The following is a 27,564-nucleotide window of genomic DNA, read 5'->3' as shown; positions in this document are numbered from 1 at the left end:
TTTTTGCAGATGATATTAATTATTATTATTATTATTATTATTATTATTATTATTATTATTAGTAGTAGTAATAGTAGTTGTTGTTGTTGTTGTTGTTGTCTTCAGTCCAAAGACGGGTTTGATGCAGATCTCCACAGTAGTCTATGTTGTGACTCGCCAATCTTTCAAAGTGCCGTTGCGCAGTTACGCGCGTCCTCTACATGCGGCACTGTCTGCCAGCCATGCAGCAGCAGTGCTATCTAAGCGGCCAGCTAGCCAGCGGCCGCTAGACTTGGACTCAGTTATGATTTGACTGTCAACGTGTACACACATCTTACTCTGTTTACTTGATCTGTGACTCATGTATTGCGTCTTACTTGAAATATATTTGCTCAACTTGAAGTTATTACAATCGGCAACGAGGTATTGATTTTTCTTTTCCATCGTTGAACCACATGTTTCCATAGCTACTTTAGAGAAACTATTGCAAGGTCTCATAGAACAGCAAACGCTTCTCACAAAAGCGATTTGTGATTTCGTCGCGGCATCAAATGCGGGACGTCTCTCTTCATCATCTCTACCTACTTTTCCTCATTATGACGAGACGGCGGAAGACTGGTCTGATTACGAAAAACGTCTTCGACAGCACTTCTTGGCATTTCATGTCACGGATGGACAAACATGTGAGTCTCTGTTCCTTTCATGGATTTCACCTCAAATGTATCGGTTGTTGTCGCAATTGGCTCCTTTGAAAGATCCTGCGTCTTTGTCCTTTGCTGAAATGTGCTCACTTCTGTCCGTCTATTTTCAAAAGCAAACGCATGTGGTAGCCTCTCGTGTTGCCTTTTATCATTGTCAAAAACAACCGAATCAATCCTATCGCGCTTGGGCTGCTGAACTTCACGGCCTCAGTACAAAGTGTCACAAATGCAAAAAAAAGGGTCATGTGCCATCCGTTTGCAAATCCGACTGCATACATGATGTTCATGAACATGACACTGATTCTGATTCTGTGTTGTCTGTCAGTTGTACTTCTTCCCTTTCAGGGAAGTTATTCCTCACTGCCCAAATACTTGGTCGAGATGTTCGCATTCAGGTGGATACTGGTTCTGCTGCCACTATCATCGATTCTCAAACGTATCTTCAGTTGGGTTCTCCAATCCTGTCACCTGTCACTAGGCAATTACAGACTTACAACAAACAGAAGATTTCTCTCTTGGGACAATTTGATGCTGAGGTATCTTACAAATCTGTCGTTCGTACTGTTCCCATATTTGTGGTTGACCATAGTAACGCAGGGAATCTTTTTGGTTTCAATGCCTTTCGCATTTTTGGGTTCTCCATAGATGACTGTCAATATCGTATCTGATGCTATTCCTTATGCTCAATTGGATTCCTTGTTGACGACATTTTTGTCCCTTTTTTCTCCTGGGTTAGACCACGCAAAACGACTTTGAAGCTCATATCACGCTCAAACTCACTACTCGGCCTAAGATTTTTCGGGCTCGGCCCATTCCTGTGGCCCTTCGTGATCAGGTCAAACGGGAGCTGGATCGTCTCACTGATTCAGGGGTCTTTCTTCCTGTCACTTCCAGTCGTTGTCGTTGCTAAGCTAAATGGTGATATTCGTCTCTATGGCAATTTCAAAGCCACTGTAAATGCTCAATGCCTTATCGACACTTACCCTATCCCTCGACCTGAAGAATTGTTCACTAAACCTGCTGGAGGCCAGTATTTTTCTAGGAGGCCAGTATTTTTCTAAACATGACCTGTCAGAAGCTTATCATCAACTTCCTCTCGACACTGCTTCCCGGCAGTTTCTGGTCCTTAACATGCCTTTCGGCCTCTATCAACACCAACGATTGCCATTCGGGGTTGCCAGTGCCCCTGCTCTCTTTCAGCGATTCTTGGAACAATTATTGCTCACTGTCCCTGGGTGTATAAATTACCAGGATGACATTGTTGTCACTGGCTCCACCACTGACGAACATCTTCAAATCTCCGCACACTTTTTCATGTCTTACAGACTGCCGGTCTTTAGTGTAATCTTCAGAAATCAAAATTTTTTCAGGCATGTATCACGTACTTGGGGTTTCAACTCTCTCGGGATCGTATTCGTCCGCTTCAGAAAACTGTCGCTGCGATCGATGCCCTTCCTCGCCCTACATCTGTTAAGGAACTGCAGGACTTCTTGGGGAAAGTAGCATACTATCACAAGTTTTTACCATCTGCTGCTTCGGTGGCTCAGCCGTTGCATCGCCTGTTGCATAAAAATGTGCCTTTTCACTGGTCTGCGTCCTGCGATGCGGCTTTCCGCCCCCTTCTCCTACGGACGCGGACACATCGCCCATGTTTCCTGTTATAACAACTGGACTTGCCGCAATGGGCAGATTGTTGGATGGAGCCCCAGCAGATTCGACCCACACGTCTCCCGTCATCTCGACCCGTTATCATTGGAGACATTTCCGTCCGTACGGGAAGCCTCCTCCTTGAGACTTTACGGCCAGTCAAACAACACCTATGGACGTTAGCAATCTACAGGCCACCTCCATCGTGACGTGTGCAAAAAATTCAAAGGGGGGAAAAGTGTTGTGACTCCAATAGAAATCCATCAGAGAATGAAGAATGGCCACCGCGCAGTTACGCGTGTCCTCTATATGCGACGCTGTCTGCTAGCCATGAAGCAGCAGCGCCACCTAAGCAGCCAGCCAGCCAGCGGCCGCTAGACTGGGACTCAGTTATGATTTGACTGTTAAAGTGACACACGTCTTACTCTGTTTACTTGATCTGTGACTTTCATGTATTGCGTCGTCCTTGAAATATATTTGTTCAGCTGGAAGTTATTACAGTCTATGCATAACTACTGCATCCTACAACCTTTGAACCCACTTATTATATCCTGATTCCCATTACAATTACCACCCCTCCCCCCTATCTGCATACCACTATTACCAAACTGACAATTTCTTCATACCTCAAGATATGTCGTATCAACCGATCTCTTCTTTTAGTCAAGTTGTACCTCATTTAAAAAAAAAAAAGAGAGAGAGAGAGAGAGAGAGAGAGAGAGAGAGAGAGAGAGAAACAACTTGTATTCTCTTATTGTCTAAACCACTTACTGTCCACATTTCACTTCCATATAAGGCTATACTCAAAATAAATACCTTCAGCTAATATTTCCTAACATTTAAATTTATATTTGATTTAACAAATTTCTCTTTTTTTAGAAATGTTTTTCTTGCTAATGCCAATCTGAATTTTGTGTCTTCTCTACTTCAGCCATCATCAGTTATTTTGCTGCCCAAATAGCAAAACTCATCTACTACTTTTAGTGTCTCATTTCCTGATCTAACTATCTTAGCATTGCCTGATGTAATTCAATTACATTCCATTACCCTTGTTTTACTTTTGTTGATACACATTGTACAATCTTGCTTCAAGACACTATACATTCTGTTCAGAATCTCAAAGAATGTAGACCAGCAACACTGCCAAACATTTCCTCTAAACCTAAAGCTGAAACATGGAATTACCTTTCTTCAATGTATCTTCTAAGACAAGACATAGTGTCAGTGTTGCCTCATGTGTCCACATTTCCCTGGAAACCAAACCGATCTTTCCTGAGGCTGACATCTAATAGTTTTATGATATAACAGGCGATCAAAAAGTTTCTATTTGAAGGCCATACAGTTCAGAACTGGTTTGCCTATCAAGCAAAATTGCTGTGAGCAATGAGGCAATCATACCACTGATGCAACAGGTTGAAGACACCTATCAGGTAAAACACCCTGTCCTGCTGAGTGAAGAAGTCCATAATCACCAGCTGCACATCCTCGTCCAACAGGAACTGTCGACCTTTCAAGTCCTTTTTTAAAGGATCTAAGGGGTGATAATCACATGAGGAGAGATCAGGACTATAGGGCAGGTATTAGAGTGTCTACCACTTGAGTTGGTTAACTTCTGCATTATGACATTTGCGATAGGGTGACATTTGTTATCATGAAGCAGCAAGGAACTTTGTGCACCATTTCAAAATGGTAGTTTTCGATCGACATGCTGCCTCATACACATTCTTCATTCTCTGATGGATTTCTATCCGAGTTTGTCCTTAGGCAGCCAAGGAACAGCAGCAGCACATTGGTCCTATTTGGACACTTTGGTAATAATGACATCATAGTTCACATTTCCGCATGCATGTCGCAAAGACATGATTACAACACTGATACACTGCCTACGTTTTGATGCCTATATATCCATATCGGAATCGCACTACATTACATATACACTAAAGCAATGTCCTCAAATGGAAACTTTTTGATCACACCTTACATGAATATAGTAATGAAAGGTAGTACCATTCCCACTTACTGAAAAGGCAACTAAGGAATTATTCAAAAATATCAACAGATGGTTCAAGGCAAATGAAATGTCATTGACTTTAGACAAGATTCAGTACATACAGTTCAGTACTTCTAGAACTCCACAAGCCACAAAAATTTGTTTCTCAAACAATGAAATATGATAAGTAGTAGAAAGTGTTAATTTTATGGAAGAATCTTAATTGGAAAACAAATTGTCTAGGTCTGGTGTTAATTCTAGAACATCCTGTAGAGACCTCTTCCAAGAAACTGGGTATTTTACTACTACCTAAAAAAAAAAAAAAAAAAGATACATAATATGTCTTTTCTCAAAAAATAGTGAAAAGTGTAAATATAAGACTAGGACAAAAAATTCAACAAAGACTTCAGGACATTAACATCAGTTCAGGAATACAGATGGGTGCACAGGTATACAATAATCTGCCACAGTAGGTTTAATGTTATGTAGGTAATGTAGTGGAGGGTAAGACAAAATTAAGGAACTTTAAGTTTGACAATGCCTTTACATTAACTCTTAAATATAATGTTTTAAGTTATTTTATAATTAGAAATAGTAAAATGTATTTTACTGCATTGCACTTCCATTAAATTAAAGGTACATCTTCGACTTCTTTCCACATCCTGGAGACCATTTTTCTTTGAAACCATGGAATATAACTAAAGTAATATAATTACCCACCCAGACAGCCACACAGGTCCCATGCTGGCTCTGGTATTTGGGAAGGCCTGCTGGCCCCAGATAGAATCCACCCGGCAGATTAACAATGAGGGTTTGTGTGCCCGGCCAGCCTGGATGTTGTTTTTAGGTGGTTTCCCACATACTAGGTGAATCTGGGCTGGTACCCATGTTCACCTCAGTTACATGATTCACAAACATCCAGAAAATGCTCACACACTTTCACTTGGGGTAAAATGGGATGCAGACAGATTGGGTACACAAATTCCATCACTGAGGGGATGGGGTGGCAGTCCTTGTGGTGACAGGAAGGGCATCCAACCACACTCAACCACTAAAATTACCAAATCCAAACACTAACGTGCTGATCTTGTGGAGTTCCAGGATAAAGGCCAGGAAAAAAAGGAGGAGACTGGAGTGTTGTTATTGTAGAATACTGCAACACTGAATAGAGTGGAGTGGAAATGAGAAAACCCTAGCACTATTGTCAGACACAACTGTACGTAGAAAAAAAGACTGTGTTCTCACAGATGTGGTCAATATGTTTGGTTCCTCAAGGAAATAACAATTGCAACTTCACCAAGTTCCAGTCAGACACATCTCTGTGAAACAGCAACAAATGAGTTCTGTGGCCGATAGCAGTTTTCTGTGGACCACTGATGTATAATGTACATTGCCCCTCACTTTATAGACACACACACTAGCAATGAACAAGATACTATGAAATGAAGCTGTCTCTTTATTTGCATTAACCAACCTTTCTCCGAAAACACACATGAATGATGGAATCAAACTGCCACCATTCTACTGCCATAATGATGCTGCAGTGTGAAACAAGACTAAGCAGTACAAAGCTGGGGACACTATGATATGAAAGAATAGAATGATGAATACCGGAAAGATAAAACAATACACACAGCATGGCATGATGTGAAAATGCTTTGTTTACTGTAAAGGTTTGATGCCATATCAACATTGTAGTCAACACAGTTGCAACAAAAATGTTCTGATTTCTTATTCTTTAGTGGAAAAAAAATATATTTTGACATTCCTATAAATTAAACATGGCTGAGTTCACCCACCATTAATGTATAGTGCGAATCATGGAGTATTTTTGGCTTAAATGTTGAGTGGAGAAGTGTTTAGCAAACTAAGCAGTTGCAGTTGGGAAACACACTTTAACAGATACATGTTCACAGGAAAAGGAACAGTTACCTAGATTTCTGATGACACATTTGTTTTTGCTGAAGAATTTGCCTGCAAAAGCGATGGAATCAGATATCTTCAGAACGCCACTGAATATCTGGCACATTTATACAAATTTATACAAACATGAAAGAATTGTACGAGAGATTATTTTTTTAAAAGTAGCGTACATTCAGATTAAGATGGTATACATGCTGCAGGAGTGCTAGAATAATGATAGGCACAGAAGATAGGAAATGAGACTTGCAAGTTTGTCAAGAGATGACAGCGGATAAACTACAGTTACTCTTTCTACAAAATGAATTAAAAGTGCTGTAACACCAGAAGTAAGTACAGAGTGGGATGATAGATAATGAAATGAATTTCAGTGTGTTTCAGAGCTACGACAGTGAGTATATTCTTCATAATAACTATTCTATGTGGATTCTTTTCTCACAGGTAGCACACTTACATTTATCTGTTAAGATAATATTATCATGAGCCTGACAAACTGAGACTTACTCTCAGACTAGAACACTGGAACTGCAGGCAGTGCTTCCTTTCATCTGTAATTGTTCTTTTCACACGTCTGAAGTAGACTTGGAAAGGGAAAATTATTTCACACAGTATACAGCTTACACTTATTAAAACCTACACACACTACCTTTTTTACAAGAAAAACCTTTAATCTTGTAGCCTCAATAACAATAATAATTAAATAGAAAATCTTACCAACTGGTATTGGTATTGTGGTTGTTTCAGTCATACTAAATCTTCTTTCGATGTTATCTGTTATGGGCAATGAGCTCTGCGAGGATGTCAATGACTTGCTAGTTACTATCCTTTGGAGTCTCTCATTGTCTTGTTTCAGATTTAGCATTTCATTCTGAAATAAGAGACCCTTATAAAGTAGATGATAACATGATAAGTTTTATTTTCATAACCTGATATTTAACAACATATTATGGTTGTGGCACACATGAAAAATCCTCTCATTATTAGATGTATGTAAATTCTTACTATAAGTTGACATTACTTAGTTCATTTGAGCTTATTATCAAACTGTGAGTATTTGGGGGGAGGGGGGTAATCTATGGAAGTACCTATACAGGCACCATGGCAAGCTGTGGGTGGAAATGTCATCTTTTTAATTTTATACACTTTTTTTAAAAAAGTTAAATTTTTCTTAATTTTTTCCAAAATTTTTTATGAATACAATTGTTTTTTTATTACAAAAATATTTATGATTCCAGTTTAGCACAGGTACAGATTTTTACTACTTTTTGTGCTATCAAAGAGAACAGGATTCTTTGTGCAATGAAAGTAAACAGATTATCAACCACAGAGAAATTAACATAATAATAATTATGCCTTTTACGTAATCTGAACTCTCATTATACAGGGTGAGGCATAATATCGAGTGATCTAAAAAAGTGCGTGACTCAAACTGCTTTGGAGAGAGGTGGAGAGGATAGCACCTGTTACGTTTGGCGCGAAATAGCATTTAGTCAAAATGGAGTGCTGGACCCCACAGAATCGTGCATACGCTGTCAAAGCATTTTATCAAAATGGTAGTTCGTACCAGCTAGCACGTCATGCATTCCGCAACCACTTCAACATTAATCAGAATTGACCAGTGCCATCTACCTGCGCAATTAAAAACTTTGAGGAGACGGTGTCAACAACAAGGAAGAAAACTGGGAGACCAGAAACTGCGCACACACCTGAAAACATCAAATGTGTAAGAGTTGCCTCTGAGAGAATCCCTCATCGCTCAGCTCGCTGGCACAGCATTACACTTGGGATTTCAAACAGAATGGTAAGAAGAATTTTACACAAAGATTTGCACTTTCACCCCTACAAAATCCAAATGGTTCAGGCCCTTAAGGAAACAGATTATGTGAGACAAAGACAGTTCTGCTTAAAATTTTTGGACATGATTGATCAAGACGAGGACATTGTAAACCATTTGTGGATGAGTGATGAAGCTCACTTCCATCTCTCCGGTCATGTGAACAAGCAGGACTTTCAATTTTGGAGTGACGTCAATCCTATAGAACTGCATCAACAACCATTGCACTCAGAAAAAGTTACTGTGTGGTGCGCCATGTCTTCATTAGGGATCATAAGGCTGTACTTTATTGAAGATGGCCTTGGCAATGCTGTAACAGTGACTTCGGAGAGATATGCAGATATGTTGGAAAACTCTTTTACTCCACAACTTGCACACTATGAAGTGAATGATGAGACTTTTTCCAGCAGGGTGGAGCAACCTCCCACATTGCCCGAGTATGCATGAATATTGTCAATCGTTTGTTTCCTAACCATGTGATCTCCCGAAATGTGGATATTTCAAGGCACTCTCATTCACTGGACCTCACAACATCTGACTTTTTTTTGTGGGGTTATCTGAAAAGCAAAGTTTACCAAGATAACCCTTCTCAAACAATTGAAGCCCTGAAAGAGCAGATGCAACAGGAAGTTGTTCAAATCCTGTTGGCAATGCTGTGAAATGTGATGAGTCACTCAAGGTCCAGCTGGAAGAATGTGTGCATCTAAACAGACGCCATCTTGCCAGAGTTATCTTAAAAAAATAACTGATGTTTTACTCTTGCAGCGAATGCTTTTTCATGTATTTTAAGAGTATGAAATAATTTTTTTTAACAATGTGTTTTTGCTTAACAGCCTTTTAAAAATTGCTCTTTATTATGCCTCACCCTTCATTTTGAAGGGTATTATATAGCCTTTCAGAGAAGGTTAATTTGTCTCTCATATAAATAAAAACACCACCAAAGCTTTTGTTTTGACAAGAAATACACTACATTAGAAAGCCATACCCTCATCTTAATAACAGTGTCCTTCAATGATTCCAGTTGATGTGCAGAGCTGAGAGCTTCAAGGCGTATGTCAGTCAGCACAAGATCTTTCTCACGCAGTTGTTTCTTAAGTTCTTCTACAACATCACTGTTAGACCCATCTTGAGAGTCTTGTCCATATATCCTGAAAAAGACAATAGTATGTGTCATTACTAGAGTCAATCAATCATACAACACAAGATGAATTTTTTGTGGCACGTGAGAAAGATACATGCAGTACAAGCACAGCTTATGAAGCAATACATAAACCATCAACCAGTATTTTGGTATTCCTTAGGAATGATGTGATTTTTCTGTTCTCCTAGTCAATACTGTGAAAAATAAAGCCATCCCCTAATATTGCACTATCATACTTAGACTATTTATGAGTTACCTTACACCCAATGGCTCTGAATCTCATTACTATTGGAATCTCACTAGAATAATATTTCAGATTGTTAATATAAGTACTCCACTTTGAGATGTTTATTCTATTTCTTCATTAATGCTTCACATGCTTAAACTCGCACTACTTCCTAAATTGTGTTTCAATCAACTCTCAGTATTTTATTTGAGAAAGGCAAGTTCTAGGACTTTGCTGAAAATATTGGAGAGGCAAGTCTTTTTGGCTTGTCTCATTATCAACAGGAGACAATGTTTCAAACCTATTCTCTGGAAGTAATGGGGTTTGCCTTTCACCCATATACTACACTCAAAAGTTCCTGCAGAAGAGTTCTTGAGTCGCCAATCATCAACTGAGAACTGGTGCTAAATAAAGAACAGGCATTCACTTCCACTCAGAACCACATAGTAAAATAAGTAAACGAAAACACTAAGTATGATGGCCAACTACTACTACTGCTACTGAGAAAGCTGCCAAACTACTAGTTCCTATCTATAATTTCTAAATTTCACAGTTTAATTTATCACAAATTTTCACTGTACCCTTTACTTTGCTAAAGAAGAAATACATCTCACCTCAGCAAAACCACTGGGTCTATGGTCAAATCTACTTTCTGCTATGGTTTTTCTCCAGGGGGTGTTAGCATAGCAACATAATGGCAGAATCTCTGTGGAATTTGATATGTATGGATAGCAAGTAGTCCACTAGAAAAAAAGAATGCCAGTTTGCTTCGGGAGAAATACTGAAGTTTAGAAGATAAATGTTTTATTGGAAAACTTGTCCCTAAACTGTTTTAAGGTAACTGCAGTGCTTGTTGTTTTAAGAAGGTCATTCATTTTAAAGCTGAATTACTGTTTCAGTAATGGTCCAGAGAGTATTCTTTATCTTCTGGATGAAAGAACAAGGAGATTCTATTGGAATAAATCTCTTCTTGGTGTGAAAATTTTCCATAAGAATTGAGATTTTGAAATTAAATGAATAATTTCATGTGACTGCCTCTTGTAATGGTCGGATGCATGAAAAATGTAGGCACACAGCGGCACTGTGATGTCACCGTTGCTGTGAGTACAAACAAGGAAAATTGTTAAGTGACAGATGACGATGAAGCAAAATTTCATAATATAGCAATGAGCAGACAGTGTTCAACAAAAATAATGATTAGCATAAATATTCTTTAACCACTTAAACACAACACACCATGCTAAGTAAGTTGTTTATGATACAATCATATCAGCAGACATTGTCATAGATGTGATGGTGATGTCTGAAAGTATTGTTCAAGAAAATTGTTTTGAAGCCTTCCAGAGGAGAAACAGAGGTCATCAAACTCCACATGACATGAGCAACAAAGAGAGAAGGATTACGTGCTTACTCCTACAATGGGGTATAGGAAATAAAGCCAAGTGATGGACAAGTATGAGTGGCATACCGGGAATGTTTTCAATTGTTTACTGTAGGTAAAGTGAAGATGTTAGTTATGACTTGATGATGAAGGATTACTTCATTCACCTGACTGTCAATTCTTAAAACATGTACATAAAATGCTCAAATGTCTGCTTGAATCAGAAACCTCTTTCTCAGTACTCTTTCAATACAGTCACCCATGTTACACAGTTAATCTCAGTGTAATCCAGTATATAACATGATGTGTCTAATTGTAATCAGGCTACTGTGGCTTGTGTATACTGTTCAGCCTGTCAACAGGACTTAAAGGGTCATTTCAAGCTTAGACTACATATTGTCAGTTTACATGCTACTGTGTGACACTATTGTGAAATACAAAACATTGAATATCTGGCTTATACTGATTATCTGCAGTTAACAACAACATTATCTACAAATTATGACTTGTAATCATGCACTTCCATTCTGGAAGCAATTGAGAGGATTGTGTCAATCAATACATTACACATTTTCCTCCATACAATCAATCAGGCCTCTAGGCATCCATTACCAACAACAGTAGAAACCTTCTGTACCATTTTGTGCAGAGATAGTAGGCAAGGGAACATCTGGAATGGAACCTGGATCAATGGTACTGGGATGCCTCCTAAGAGAGGCACAAGATTTGTCTGAAATGTGATGATCATCAAAGTATAGAGTGGAGGCAACCACATATCAATGCTCGACTCAGGCACACAGTCATATAGTATCATCAGTAAGTCGGTCAGTCATGTTTAGGGCTGGTTTGGTGTATGGAAGTTAGATGCCTCCCATTACTGTCATGGCTAATTTGAGGGTTTTACAATATCAGAACAGGATTCTCTCAGCCCTGCTGTCAACGTTCCAGTGATGGGTTCTACTTTCAAGGTGATAATGCACGGCAATACTATGCCCACCTCATGATCATCATCTCCAGGAAGCAGGAACTGTCAAATGTCCTGCAGTATAAAGCTGACAGGAACCAGACTGAACATTCTGGAGACCACTCCTCACACTCTGGATGACCTCAAAAGGGCTTGCACTGCAATGTTTGTATCACCTTGTGACTGGCACACCAAGGAGTATTGAAACAAGTTACAGAAACAGAAAGGAGCAATAAAGTAGTGGATTTTACTCAGGAGCAGATTTTGATTTCGCTGATGTTATTTGGATTTTGGTTATTTTTCCCCCACAGCCAAGTTTTTTTAAGTTTCATAATGATTATTATTTCATTCACTGGACCTCTCCAACCTAAACCCACATACATTCACAAATATGCAGCTTGTGTAAAACTTCATTTGAATAGTTTACTAGGACTGAGCAACCTAACTGCTTTTCACGAGGGATTACCTCACCACCAAAGATCAGTATAGGGTGCACATTATCCCATTTACACAGCATTGGACCAGAAGCCTCAATCTGAAGATTATAAGGGATGTGCACTGGGAATCTTATCAATTTGTCAATCAGACCGACAACTGTGAACTTGCAGAAAAATATGTGCAATGCAATTTACCACTACCCCATACACAGCATGGAGTAAAGAAAACAGGGAGGAGGTTACTCCCCAAAGAGTTGTGGTCTCTATGATCCAGATTTGTCCTTGAAGGCATTTTGCCAAAAGTATGAATGAACCAGAAATTCACAAAGAGAAGGAATATCAACGTTTAACTCCTTATTGACACAGATCATTATAGATGGAGCACAAGCTCAGAGCGAGGTAGAATGGGGAAGAAAATCAACTGTGCCCTTTTGATAGAACCATACTGGCATTTGTTTTAATTGATTTAAAGAAATCACAGCAAAGTAGAACAAATGAAGAGTGGGGTTCAACATCCTTTGGATAACAAGGTGAGTTGAGACAAGGAACAAGCTCAGCAAGACTTAGGATTCTGCCTTAAAATTATTAAAATAGTGGAAGGAAGCTCACGTTAGCACAAAACTAATAAAATCAGCTAGTTACAATCTGACTGGGTACCTCTTCCCGCCAGTGGACTTGGCTATTGTAAAAACACCTTGCACAGTCCAGAAGCACCTGGGAATGGATTGTGTACAGAGCATCATCACCAGGACTGCAGAAAGCCAAAGGAATGGGGCGCTGAGCACATATAGCGTTACACCATGGAAATATTGTGCCATATTCAAAGAGGATATTAAGGTCAATGTTAACTTGTTGCTTTGCTGATTCATCCCGTAAACAGACAGATGGCTGCTCCTTTGGCAGGGACCGAGCTGGCACACGGTGGCTAGTTAGAGAGAGCTCCAACATTAGGCGCATTATGGATCCCTTAGGGAAATTGAGTCCAGGGCTAGAAAGAAGTCCAATGTGCACTCAGTATGTATGCTGGTGGGCCTCAACCGAGATACAGAGGAGGCCCTGCCTACAGCTATCAAGGGTTCAGGGTTCAGCCATCTGCAAGTCGTGGCTCATGTCAGAACAAGTGACGGCTATCATTTGGGTTCTGAGGCCACCCTCGTTCATGTAGACGGCTGGCAGAAGTGATGAAGGGTGCTGGCATCCCTTGTGGTGTGCAAGTAGAGCTCACAATTTGAAGCATTATTCCCATGGGGCTGATTGGGGCCCTTTGGTTTGGAGCTGAGTGGAGGGTCCCAACCAAAGGCTCTGTCAATATTCTGACAGTCTTGGTTGCAGACTTCTGGACCTGAGTTAATTGGTGGAGAATTGTATCACACCCCTTCATAGATCAGGGGTGCACTACACAAAGTATGCAGCTACTCAGGTAGCAGAGTACTTGTGCAGTGCACATGGTTTTTTTTAGGTTAGACAGTAGTTTGAGGTCCTCCAATGAATACTCACCAGTCGATAAGCAGAGAGTAAAAACACTTCGACTGTCAAAATTTTTAACAGTAAACTGCCGAAGTATTCATAATAAAGTTCCTGAATTTACTACCCTCCAGAAAAGCTGTCTCACACAAATTATTTTCGGAACTGAGAGTGGGCTGAAACCCAAAAGCAAGCTCAGAAACATTTAGCAAGGCATGGAACATATATTGGAAAAACAGATTAGACACTGCAGTAGGGGGACTATTCACTGCAGTTGATAAAAATATTGCCTATCAAGGTTGAAACTGAGTCTGATCATAAATTTATCTGAATGTGAGAAGCAGGCCTCGGTGAACTACAGTTAATTATCAGATGTTTCTACTGGCCACCTGATTCTGCCATAACAGTTGCAGCATCATTCAAAGAAAGTATATGCTCAGCAGAGTGGAAATACCATCATGCAATATTAGTTGGAGGCGACCTTAATCTACCAAGTATAGACTGGGATGTCTATGGATTTACTGCATGTGGTATGGACAGACAGTATTGTGAAGTACTTTTGAACATATTTTCGAAGTACTATATTGAACAGCCCACACGCAATGACCTTGTAACTACAAATTGGCCAGACCTTATAGACAGTGTCAGTATAGAGACAGGGATTAGTGATCATTATATCATAGCAACAATGGTTACTTAAGTTAATAAATCCATCAAGAAAGCTAGCAAGCCAGCACAGTATTTATGTTAGAAAGAGCAGACAAGCAATTATCAGCACCTTACTTAGACAATGAAAAGACATCATTTATTTCTGATATGACAGATGTAGATGAATTATTGGCAAAGTTTAAACTGATTGTAAATTTCTCTATGGATAAGTATGTGCCAAGTAAATGGCTTAAGGACAGAAAAAGCTGATGAAGCAGACATTTCTGCACTCTCAGTTAAAAAAAGAACATGCAAATGTTGACAGGCAAAAGTTAGTAGAAATTCATGTCTCTGTAAGAAGATCGATGCGAGAAGCAGACGATGACTTCCACCATCCCACCTTAGTGAAAGCGCTTGGGCATCCCTGAAGGGAACAAGGTGTTCTTTTGCAAAGCACTACTGAGAAAATTCAGAGAACTGACATTTGAGGCTGACTGCACAATGATTCTACTGCCGCCAACTATCTGCAAGTGGGACAGGAAGGGAAATGGCTAGCAGTGGTAAAAATTACCCTCAACCATGTGCCATGCATAGTATGTATGTAGAGATAGATTGCTCTCAATCTCATTTCCAGTTTCTTTTTTAAATTAAGATTGTTCCACTTATTTATTACTAATGCACCACAATTACCACCCCCTAGCCTAATTTCTAAACTGGATATTCATTTGTGAGTATCTTTATTTTAAAAGTAAAGAACATCATATTTTAAAACTTCAGCATCATCTGCAATTTATGATTATGCTATACAGCATATTCCTAAACCTATCTTAGTCTAGAAATTGCCACAACAGTAAGACCATCGATCTTCTAATTATAGGTAATCTAACTGCCTTGTTTCTAGAGGGTTGCAACAGTCACCTTCACATTTATTTTATAACTTAATAAATTGCAATACTCATCTTTATATCCAAGTTACTCACATGGTATGGTTATATATAAACATTCTACAGTTCTAAGGCCTCTTTCACACAGGGCAACTGACAAGTGCTTTTCAGGGATGCTTCCTCTGTCAAAGCATCACTTTAATTGGGAACCGTCAGGTGTGCAGCCCCACTATGCTTTTGTAGTACTCAGTGGTGGACTGCCACCACCGGAGGCACAGAATCACGACTGAGCTACCGCTGGCCTAACACCACTCCCATTAGCAGCCTTCACACGCCACTACTCGGTGGCATCGATGACCAGCCAAACTGCGAGTTGCCACATAGGAACAGTCGGCATGTGACATCAGTGTAGCAGTACCAGTAGCGGTAGCAGTATCAGTAGTGCAAGTACACCTGTTCTTAGCAGCAGTGGGCTGTGATGTGCCATGTGAATGCTTGGGCACTGCAGAGAAATGCTTCTTGGAGGTGTCATTTGAAAGGGCCCAAAGACACTTTAATTCAGCTGATGTAATTTTCCTTCTATCACTTTTTAAAAGTACCTGTGTCTTGCTTCCAAGCAAAGGCAGCTCTGCTACTTATCAAGGTACAACCTTTGATGACCTACCTATTTGACAATCTCTTCTTCATCTTTGCTTCCTTCCTCTTCATAATAAGTGGGTTCTACTAAAAATAGATTCGGACTGCCTCTGCCTCCCATCTCTCCCCCCCATCCCCCCCTTTCCCCGACCAATTCCCCTCCTTGAAAAGGGAATGCACTGTTCTGAAAAACAGGCGTACTGTTTTCTGTCTAAGTATTTCTATGGGGAGAAGTCCAAACTACACCATCTCCAGGCAAGTACTATCCAACCTTTCTGTCTCTTTGTGATTTTTGGAATTTTCTGAACTGAATTTTCCTTTCTATGCAATGGTGGATCGTTTGTTAACTGTATATTCCACTTATCATTTGTAAATTTCTTTTTCGATTATTTATAACAAGTCAATGTGTATGTTAGGCTACATGCTGGGCACTTATAATTACTAAATAGCACAGTTGCTTGAACTTAATAAAACTGAACATTTTAAGACTCAGACAGTAGTCATGTTACTAATGAAAGATACTTAAATACAACAACAAAATCAAACTTTTTTTAATTATACTACACATCTGCCACAATTTTCAGTAGATGCATCAGCAACAATCAATGGTTGACTGCACTCACTTTGTAAAACTATCCAACATGACATGCTAGCTGGTACTGCAATATGGCTGAAATCAAGAGGAAACTACAGTCGTAATGTTCTCTGAAGACATGCAGCTCTGCTGTATTTTTAAATGATGATGATGACATCATTTCGGGTAAAATATTCCAAAGCAGGGTGTATACACAGATAAGGAAAAAAAATTTCCTGGATTTCCTGCTTAAAAATACACTTTCTCCCAGGTGAAAATACACTTTTTTCGTGTTAACTGACAGTATACTTTTCCTCAGAACTGTAAAACTTATCAATCCTTTGAATTCCTATGGTTTTATACACCAGTGTAGAATTTCCCAGCACTTTGGAAAATTAAACTCAGGGAAAAAAAACACGTTTTGGAAAGATCTTTGATGTGACGCAACATGTACACTGCATATTTTCGTATTACGAAAGTATAAATTCGAATTCCACCAAACACCGCATGTTACATTCTGAAGCACTGAAATCGAGATAGTGATGCGATTTTGTAAGCCAGTCATAGCTTACGTCACGTGATCTTGCCAGCCGATGACAGCGGATATTCGGAGCATAGGACACATGATGTAGTCAGCCAATAGCAACATCACTGTTAAGCAGCGCGGACATACAAATAGGAAAAGTTAATGGTTTAAATTAACATTCATCGTGTTTCTACAAGAAAAGAAAAGCTTTCATATGTAATATTAGTCTTGAAGATTAATCAACTGCATGAGAAGTTAAGCTTTCACATATAATGCTGGTCTTTTTTGCGTGTGTTTCACTTTAAGATACATCACACAAATGTGCGAGTAAAATTTTTTAACGATGACATAAATGTCTGATCTTCTGGGCTCAAAATTCTTCTAAACAGTCATCCACAAAGAGCTGATTTTTAAATGAGAGTCAAATGCTCTGTGATTTAAGAAATTCATCGTACATTCTCGCACATAGATCACCTTATGTAAAAAGAAATTTACTTTGAAAGTAATGCTTTTCAAACAAGCATTCGCAATATTTTCCCGTGACCTGTTAGAAATAGGTTCATTTCAGCAGCTGCCAGAGAGCACCAGATAACAGGCGTCACCTTGCTTGCGCAGATACAATGACGCAGGAAGCCCGTATGTTCGTACGAGTAAAACGTTAAAAGATCTTACATTATGTCATAAAAGAAACAAGACATCAGAGGATACTCCAAGAGCATCGGAATTTCATGAACCATACTAAAATGCATAATTTGGCTTAAAGTGCACATTCATATGTCCAGATTTGGATGCATATCTTCTTGGAGTACCAGTACCGTATTCTCTCTTGTTTGGTTCTTTATTATGGCATAATTCCATACATGCTAGAAGATGAAAATGCACACTTGAAATGCAGTGAGCAGTTGAAACTAGCCAATAGTGTGGAATTAAACACTTTGTATCAAATTAATTGACTGCCTCAGCGGAAAAGATTAATAAAAGCCACATTTATTTAGCAAACCGACAACAATAACTTCATTGTTCTCCAAGGCGATCAATGCTTGACTGTCAGAAAGGTGGAAATAAAATAAAATCTGAAACTAATAACATATTTTAGTCTTCTGTAATTATGTGAATGTATTTTAACTCACTTGATAGCTCCCGGTCACAGTAATCCATTTTGTTTTGATCTACAATATTTCCGAACTGTGGAAATACTACACCCCCACCAAAGCATTTGAGGTAGGACACCAAAAATTTGAAAAATTGACTTTTCAAAAATATGTTCATTTAGTACCGCACATCTTTCTGAAGATGTCTGATACATAAAATACACATGTCCAAGGAAATGTAAGGTATGTTATTTAATCTTAAAGTGTGCCAAACATCACTGGATTTTGCTCTGTGGAATTCAAATGTGTAATTTTTTAATGGATGCCATCAAGCTACACTCAGAACAGTGGAAATTAAAAAGTCCTGTTGTGCCTCTCCTACTCCCAGTCAGCTGGTGTGACATTCTGCCCTTCTACCCTTGCTACTAATATTGGATGGGAGTATTTGTGGCCAGAGAACAGGAACTCTTCAGAATACTTGCACTGTTTATCACCTATAGTTAATAACTTGCTGTTTTGTCTGACAATTAAATATAGGCTACATAAAATGAGTAAAGACAAGAGACAAGCAAGACAGTACATATTTCTTCAATCCTTAAGTCCAGCATTTTTTCTCGCTAATCTTGCTACAGCTTTACATGGCGTGCTTTCCTTTCTGGGAAAGGATCTATTACCTCATCAAACTTCATCAAATGTTCTGCTACCCAAAATTGGTGTAGTTTCTTGATCTGATTATGTGTATTTTGTCACTGTCTGCTAGATAAAATGAAACAGGCCTGCCTAATATTGCAGCAATTGTAACACACATCAAATAAAAGAGTGTTTTGGCACAAATGGTCATTTTTATGACATGACAGAATATAATTCAAGAAGTGCCAAACCAAATGCCTATTAGGCCTACTACAAGCATAAAACCTTATGTTAGAAAGTAGTTTCGCATTTCATTCATACGCTCCAACTTCTCAATCAGTAGATCGAAAGGCAGTAGTATGAAATTTTTATATAAATTTGGAATCGTCATATTCTTCCATAATTTGTATGATGTACCTGTTTCTTCTCCTTCCTCTTTCAAACAAACAATATTTTCATCATTGATTCTGTAACTATTCCTGCCAGTGTCAAAACTTATTCTCCGGTTAACTTCACTAACCCTGATACAATCGCCGCATTACTTACCAAATGTATAAATACAGCCGTGCCTTTGGACATGTGTGAAATACCATCAGGGTCTAAGATGCATGGTTGTGCTCACAAAGTCTTTTTGATATACTACGCCATCTATCATTGAAGATTTCAGTCAAGTGCACCCCAAATTATAAAGTCCATTCGAAGGCATTATTTTTACAGTTTACCTATCAACGGATGATGTAATTTGCAACAACTCTAAAGCTACTGGTCACATAAAAACTGCCAATCTCTTGCCAATGATATAAATACCTTCAGTGACTCCCTGCACTTAAAGCCACATCATCTGTAAACCAACCAGTGTGAAAAGTGGTTGCTGCCACACAAAAATTATACAGGATGGAACAAGACAGCAACATCTCTCCTTCAACAGTTTACAACTTGTACCCTGAACATACAGAGTGACATCGCTCTTCTTCTAATATGGAATCACCAGAACATAAAACAAAGAGTGCAGAATCTCCCTATAGTCCCATGCATTAAATATTGATCAACAAGCTCCCACACAAGATAATCAAAGTTCCAACGTTGGAATCGACTCAACAGATGTCTGTCAGACTACAAATGTCAGTGATTCACCATCTGTCTCTGTTTCCCTGTCAGCATCTAGCAATCATTCTCAATTTGAAACTTGCTTGTACAAAGTAGCTCCTACTCCTGTTCCATGGATCAAATAATAGTCCTCTCCATCCTGTAACACTGAAATCTCAAGATGACTGTGATGATGATAATTCTAAATGTGCTTCAGTAATTTTGGTTATATCTATGGAGGACATGCCACACTGTGCTTAACAACCTGATGAAGACCCTTTTCATCAGTGGAATAATTCAAATGGTTCATAAAGGCAGCCAGGAAATGTAAAAAGGTATTATCTATTGCCAAAAAATGCACAAAGAATTATGAAGATTTGAGACAAATAATCGTCAAAGTCCTTGTCAATACAAAAAACATAAACATATGCAACAAATTACACAGATTGTCACTAGCATTAGAAATGGAAACAGGATGTAAAAGTGTGTCAACATTGCTTCTATCATAAAATACCAACAGAACACAAATGATTGATCAGCTATCCCCCAAAACTCTAATACAGTTTCTTCAGGTGGAAGAATCAGCAATGATAAAGGCATGAGGAGGCAGAAGGCAATGGAAACCACTGGCAAAGGATTCCAGACCAGTCCCCCATTTGGATCTCCGAAAAGGGACTACTAAGGGGGAGGTGACCATGAGGAAAAGACTGAATAACCAACAAAAGGATAACATTCTATGAGTCACCATGTGCAATGTCAAAAGTTTGAAGATTGTAAGATAGCTAGAAAATCTGAAAAGGGGAATGCTTAGGCTCAAACAAGGTATAGTTGTGATCAGTGAAGTGGAAAGACGACAAGGATTTCTGGTCAGATGAGTATAGGGTACTCAAAACAGCAGCAGAAAATGGTATAATGGGAGTAGGATTTGTTATTAATAGGAAGGTAGGGCAGAGAGTGAGTTATGGAGAACAGTTCAATGACAGGGTTATTCTCATCAGAATTGACAGCAAATCAACACTGACAATGATAGTTCAGGTATACATGCTGAAGATGAAGAGATTGGGAAAGTGCATGAGAATATTAAAGAGGTAATCCACTATGTAATGAGAGATGAAAATTTAATAGTCATGGTGGATTGGAATGCAGTTGTAAGGGAAAGAGTAGAAGAAAGAGTTACAGGAGAATACGCACTTGGTACTAGGAATGAGATAGGAGAAAGACTAATGGGAGTTCTGCATACATTTCAGCTAGTAAAAGTGAATACTCAAATCACAAGAGAGGAGGTATTAAGAGACTAGTCAGAAATAATTACCATGCAAAGAAGTGGGATATGGAAATACTAAGGAATGAAGAGAGAGACTAAGTTCTCCGAGGTCTTTTGGCATCATATTGTATGAATAATTACAGTTAATAGCAAGGTGTGCGGTTTGAAAATGGGCATGTCAGCCCAAAACCAGTAACCACTATATCTCAATCAATGCAACTCAGATGGACAAAATAAAAAGTTATCGAATTTCCTCAGAACTGAACAGTTGAGGACTTACCATACTGTGGCAGCATGCCTCAAATAAGCAAGAAGGGATACATAACGTTCCATGAGGATTTCTAAAATCACCACGGGAAGTGACAACAAAACAATTATTCACATTAGTGTGTATAATGTAGGAATCTGGTGATATACCATCTGACTTCGGAAAAACATCACCCACACGATTCCAAGGTTTGCAAGAGCCGACAAGTGCGAGAATTGTTGCACAATCAGCTTAACAGCTCATGCATCCACGTTGCTGATAAGAATAATACGCTGAAGAATGGAGAAGAAAATTAAGGATATGTTAGATGACAATAAGTTTGGCTTTAGGAAAGGTAAGGGCACTGGAGAGGCAATTCTGACATTGCAGTTTATAATGTAAGCGAGACTAAAGAAAAATCAAGACACATTCACAGGAATTCTCAACCTGGGAAAAGCATTCAACAATATCAAATGGTGCAAGACATTCGAAATTCTGATAAAAATAAAGGTAAGCTATAGGGGAAGTGTTGTGACTCGCCGATCTTTCAAAGTGCCGCCGCACAGTTACGCGCGTACTCTACATGCGGCGCTGTCTGCCAGCTGTGCAGCAGCAGCGCCACCTAAGCGGCCAGCCAGCCAGCGGCTGCTAGACTTGGACTCAGTTATGATTTGACTGTTAAAGTGTACACACATCTTACTCTGTTTACTTGATCTGTGACTTTCATGTATTGCATCTTCCTTGACATATATTTGTTCAACTTGAAGTTATAACAGAAAGATGGGTAATATACAATATGTACAAGAACCAAGAAGGAACAATGAGAGTGGAAGACTAAGAACGAAGTGCTGGGATTAAAAAGGGTGTAAAAAGACAGGGATGCAGTTGTTCACTAGTACTGCTCAATCTATGCATCAAAGAAGCAATGACGAAAATAAAAGAAAGGTTCAAGAGTGGAATTAAAATTCAAGGTGACAGATTAAAGTAATGAGAAGCAGCTGAATGAGATCAGCAAGAAACGTAACACAGGATTGGTGATCATGAAGTAGATGAAGTTAAGGAGTTCTGCTGCCTAGGCAGCAAAATAACCCATGACGGACAGAGCAAGGAGGACATAAAAAGCAGACTGGCACTGGCAAAAAGTGCATTCCTGGCGAAGAGAAGTATGCTGGTACCACACATAGGCCTCAACTTGTGGAAGAAGTTTCTGAGAATGTATGTTTGGATCACAGCATTGCATGGTAATGAAACAAGGATTATTAAAAAACCGGAAAAGAAGAGAATCAAAGCATTCGAGCTACAGACAAATAAGGCATAGAGCACAGATTTCATTGCTCATAGTTTCTACCCCAACTGAGCTGAACGGGCCACACTGTATGTCATGTTGGAGATTTATGATGGAGCAAAAGGCTATACCAAACTGTAAAAAAAGTTAAAATTAAGGACAATATCATGCATCTATACTCTTCATCAAAAAGTGTTTTAACTTGACACTCAGTCTAAAGCTTTTGGCACTATTAATTAAATCAAAATGTTAGATTTCAATCTAAGTGCTTTTGTGCATACAATACAGATCTCACAGTGAACCTCCTCTGCTGCTTCTGGAAGGAGAGAAGCCTGATATGTTCATCAGCACTAATATAATTTTCTGTGAGACTGTTCCATTGTTTGATGACGCCATAATCAGCTGCTAGGGTGAACTGCAGCACAACCCATCCAGAATTTAGTTGAAGCCCAAACAGTGGAGGGGGGGATCCAGCATTCGCCTGATGAAGTCAGCAAAGTGAGCAAAATACATGAAAAAAGTTGACTGCATTAACTATGCTGCAAGTCTATAAAACTTGAAATCATCAATTTTGCTAAGAGAATATAGAAGAACTTTGTTTGGACTGCCAGTTATATAAATTTCCCTTTTCCCTTTACAAATTACTTTCATTTCTTCATTTATCCACCATAATACACTTTTTTAAGTAATATGTGTGCCACCTTCTGTACAAAAATCTACTTTCCAATACTGACATAAACTTATTAAGAAACACACTGAATAACACACTAGTACCCCTCTTCCACATATACATCATTCCAATATGTAAGATCTTAATGGTGCAAAACTGTTCCCGTAATTTTCTTGATCCAAATACTATACTCTCAGGATACCACTTACTTTTCAGTCAAGTTTCTACTCTAATTCACCAATAGTTGTAGAAATAAAAAAAATGTAAATAAAGTTACGTTATTTACTTACGCAGATGATGACTGGCTTCCCTTTATAGTGGGACCTCCTCCATTCATTTGGTGGGGGTCATTAAGAAGTGGAGATGAAGGGGCAGACATATCTGAATGCAGGCCTCTAGAGTCCTCAACATCTGATACAGAACCATTTTTGTTCTTCTTTGAGCGTGAGAATGCTTTGCTGAATGAGCTTCGCAACTGAAAAGATAGTATTAATTGACCTATTTGAGACACATAGAAGTTCATGCAAATTTTATAGAAAACATTAAAAACAGTGTGCTATCCAGAAATAGCAATAGTATGTTTGCAGTACACAATCTGCCTTCTTTTATAATTTCCACAGTTCTCATTACCTGCAGATGTACATATCACAAGTTAGAGTTTCTGGGCAATATTTTACTGAGAGACTGTAGGATCTGTGTGTGTTACAATGTATGTCAGTAATAGTGCAGAAAGGGGCTTTTAATAAAATAGCAACTTAATCTGCAATCAACACACTACTACCAAAATGTGATAAAATTATGCCTTAATTCAATTCTGATACACAATAAAAGTCAACAAGATGAGCTATTATCAATATACACTGCCCGACAAAAAAACAGTGAAGCACCAAGAATGGGAGGAGGAAGCAAACTGACACTTCACAGGTTTGGAAGGTATGTGATGTTATTTCAGTGATTATAAAATAGAATCAAATTTACAAAGAATTTGGCAGTGTTAGCCTACATATCAGAATGAGTTTACAACCTCTTTGGCCTGCATGTATGCACTGATTCGGTTGAGAATGGTGTCAGAAAGCCACTGTATTCTTTCCTAAGGGAAGCTGGCAAACTGTTGTAATGGCCCTTGATATCCTGGATAATGACATTGCGACAGAGTTGATCTCCAAGCTGGTCCCATACACGTTCTATCTGGAACAGATCTGGACATCTTGCTGGCCACGGGAGTACCTCAACATCCCGGAGGCTTTTCATATTAATACATACTGTGTATGGACAGGCATTGTCCTGTTGAAAAATGGCACCATGATACTGTTGCACGAGAGGTAACACATGAGGAGGAGGGATGACCATGACGTATCGTTGTGCCATCGCACTTCCCCCAATCACTACCAGCCATGACCTGAAGTCATACCCGCTCGCTACCCACACCATGATGCCAGGAGCAACACTGCTGTCCCTCTCCAAAATATTGGATGAATGAAACCTCTCCCCAGGCTAACGCCATGCTTATCAACAATGGTCATCCGGGTAGCACAGAACTGCAATTCATCACTGGACACAATGCGACAGCATTCATCAGCAGTCCATGCTTCCAAGTCATGGTACCATTACAAACACAGCCATTTGTTGTATGGTGCTAACAGCAGCCTATGCAAGGGACAGTAATTTCCTAATCTGGCTGTTGCTAGTCTCTAACCAATGGTGTGGAATGACACACAATGTTGCTGTGAGTCCATTACTTGTCCTCGGGTGGCAGGCACAGTTGTGAAGGGGTTACACTGTGCTTAATGCACAACACGGTGATCCTCCCTTGTGGTGGTCAGACATGGCAACTGGAACCTTAACGAGTATGCCTACTCTCACATAGCCCATAAGTCTAACATCGGACCACTGTCACGTCTAAATACCATAAAAATCTGGATATTGTGCGATTTGATCAGCCAGACAAATGAAGGTCCGCACAAGGTCCTTTTCGTTGTCAGGTGCTGATAACGCAGTCTTACACAAGTAGACAGCATCTCTGCATCCTTCACAGAGACCACTCAACATCTGATGCTGCCCTTTACAAACCCTACCAGGCCTGGTAACAACACTAATGCATTCTGGTGACCATTCTGTTACAGAGATTTGCAACTGTAGTAATTCAAATACCTACCGATGGTGTATATGTGTACGAAGTTACAATGACACCTAACCATGTTGTCTGGGTGCTTCACTTTTTTTTTCAAGCAGTGTATTAATGAACTCTACATAATATAAATTGATTCCAATACTCTGTATAAATGCGAAAAACATTTACATCTGACAGTTCTTCACTTAATATGAAAAAGGCACATAATTAACAGGTCCACGAAAATTCCTTTACATGTTTTCTTGTCTTTCTGTACACCATACAAGATTCCAAAGTAAAAGAACAATTTTGATTTTAAAAGTGCTACAGCACAATGAATCATCATTCATGCACTGCAGAAGAAGCTACAGATGAACACACAGAGATTATGCGAAGTGTACATTGCTGATCAGAAAGATTATAATAAAACAATAAGCTGAAATTGGTATAAGTTTCTCCACAGGATATGGCACCTGATAACCAGATGAAAACAAATGTGTGATTGTGATGCAATTCACTATTTAGGAGTCACATAGGACATATTCTGATAACTTTGTAAAAGACATCACAAAGCGTAAAAAATGACATATCTTTATGGCAATATTATACTGAGAAAACACATTATAATACTTCTTATGCACCTGATAAGATAGTCGGAAAACAGTGAAACTTCTATGCACTTATGGAAACTACACAAAAAAATTGTCTGAGCAGAAATTTAAAAGGTGTGATATCCAAGAAACCTGCATGATTTCTATTTACCATTTCTTTTGGCTTACTTTTCATCAAGCTGAATAACGTCAAAATATTTCCTGCAAAATGTGCTGCATGGCTTTACTGTATTTAAAGAACAGTACTATAAAATCATCAAAAGCTGCTGTAAAGTGTATTTATTCACAGACAACTAATTTTTGCCAAGAAACCATCTTTAAGTCATTGATTAACATTACATACTGATGCAATGTATGTTAATCTGTGACGAAGATGCTCATTTGACCGATGCAGGTTGCCTGTGAATAAACACGCATCACAGCATTTCATGGTTCTATGATGATGATCTTTGAATAATGGCAGTAAGTAGTGAGAGGGAGAGGTGTAGTTATTTGTTTAAACATCTATGAAATACATATGTAATGACATTAAATGTGATGAATTGCTTCAAAAATGAAATTTGAAATGAAACAATCGATTTTTGTCTAAATTTCTAGTGGTTTGTCAAGTATTGCATGATGTCCATCACTTATTTAATAACTCTGTATAGGACTTACACTGTCCTAAAATTGCCATTCTGAGGTAGCTATGACAACAGTAATCACTTCCAAAGAATACAATTAATTATATCGCATACACAGTTATGTTGTTCATGCGACTGTAATGACAGCATATTATGCGTGGGATTGTGCCTTTGTCTCCGTAAATGAGAATGTAAACATAACTTAAATGATAGAGAGTTCTGGTGACAAACAAGGTGCTGCTAAGATAATCATTTGATACATAAATTATTGACAGTCATGTATTTGTTGTCTAATTTACTCTAAAGCATATTTACACTGCTTTGTAGTACTGATTGGCTGCATTTAGTCTTTATATATCATTTTGTCTCTTCTTTTTTTAATTTCATAACAAAGATAATTACTGCATCATTAAAGCTGCAAAAATGATGAAATGAATGTCTTCAGGGAAATATGACACTTTATTTATTTAAAGGTCTTACTGCACTTTCAGAATTTCTGTCAGTTTCAGATTCCACTACATCTACAATATGTTTTAGTAAGTAACTCATTGAATTACTTCTAGCATGTGTTAATTGAAAAATCTGTAGACACATGCAATACTAAGCAAGTTTTTGTTTACAATACTTCAAAATATGAATGTGTAACTGAGCTTACAGATTAAGTGACAGAATGTTAAATAAGTCTAACTATTACCATTTAATCAGCTGAACATGACTTAAGAGTGATATATTAAGTACACTCCTGGAAATTGAAATAAGAACACCGTGAATTCATTGTCCCAGGAAGGGGAAACTTTATTGACACATTCCTGGGGTCAGATACATCACATGATCACACTGACAGAACCACAGGCACATAGACACAGGCAACAGAGCATGCACAATGTCGGCACTAGTACAGTGTATATCCACCTTTCGCAGCAATGCAGGCTGCTATTCTCCCATGGAGACGATAGTAGAGATGCTGGATGTAGTCCTGTGGAACGGCTTGCCAT

General features: G+C 38.8%; 1 protein-coding gene across 4 annotated transcripts in view; it reads right to left on the bottom strand.

The window, feature by feature from the left end:
- Nucleotides 1-27,564, bottom strand: part of LOC126183309 (protein sickie-like) — a 701,479-nt gene that overhangs the window by 39,920 nt on the left and 633,995 nt on the right. For all 4 annotated transcript variants that reach the window (XM_049925155.1, XM_049925156.1, XM_049925154.1 and 1 more), the window contains 3 exons: nucleotides 23,516-23,700; nucleotides 9,057-9,219; nucleotides 6,952-7,105 (listed from right to left, as the gene is read on the bottom strand). In XM_049925155.1, the coding sequence (XP_049781112.1) occupies nucleotides 6,952-7,105; nucleotides 9,057-9,219; nucleotides 23,516-23,700 (502 nt within the window). The remainder of the gene's footprint in view (nucleotides 1-6,951; nucleotides 7,106-9,056; nucleotides 9,220-23,515; nucleotides 23,701-27,564) is intronic.

Source organism: Schistocerca cancellata, chromosome 4, assembly GCF_023864275.1.
Source record: "Schistocerca cancellata isolate TAMUIC-IGC-003103 chromosome 4, iqSchCanc2.1, whole genome shotgun sequence".
Lineage (NCBI taxonomy): Eukaryota > Metazoa > Arthropoda > Insecta > Orthoptera > Acrididae > Schistocerca > Schistocerca cancellata.
The sequence above is the reverse complement of the archived record's forward strand: the minus strand, read 5'-3'. Positions and strand labels throughout refer to the sequence as shown.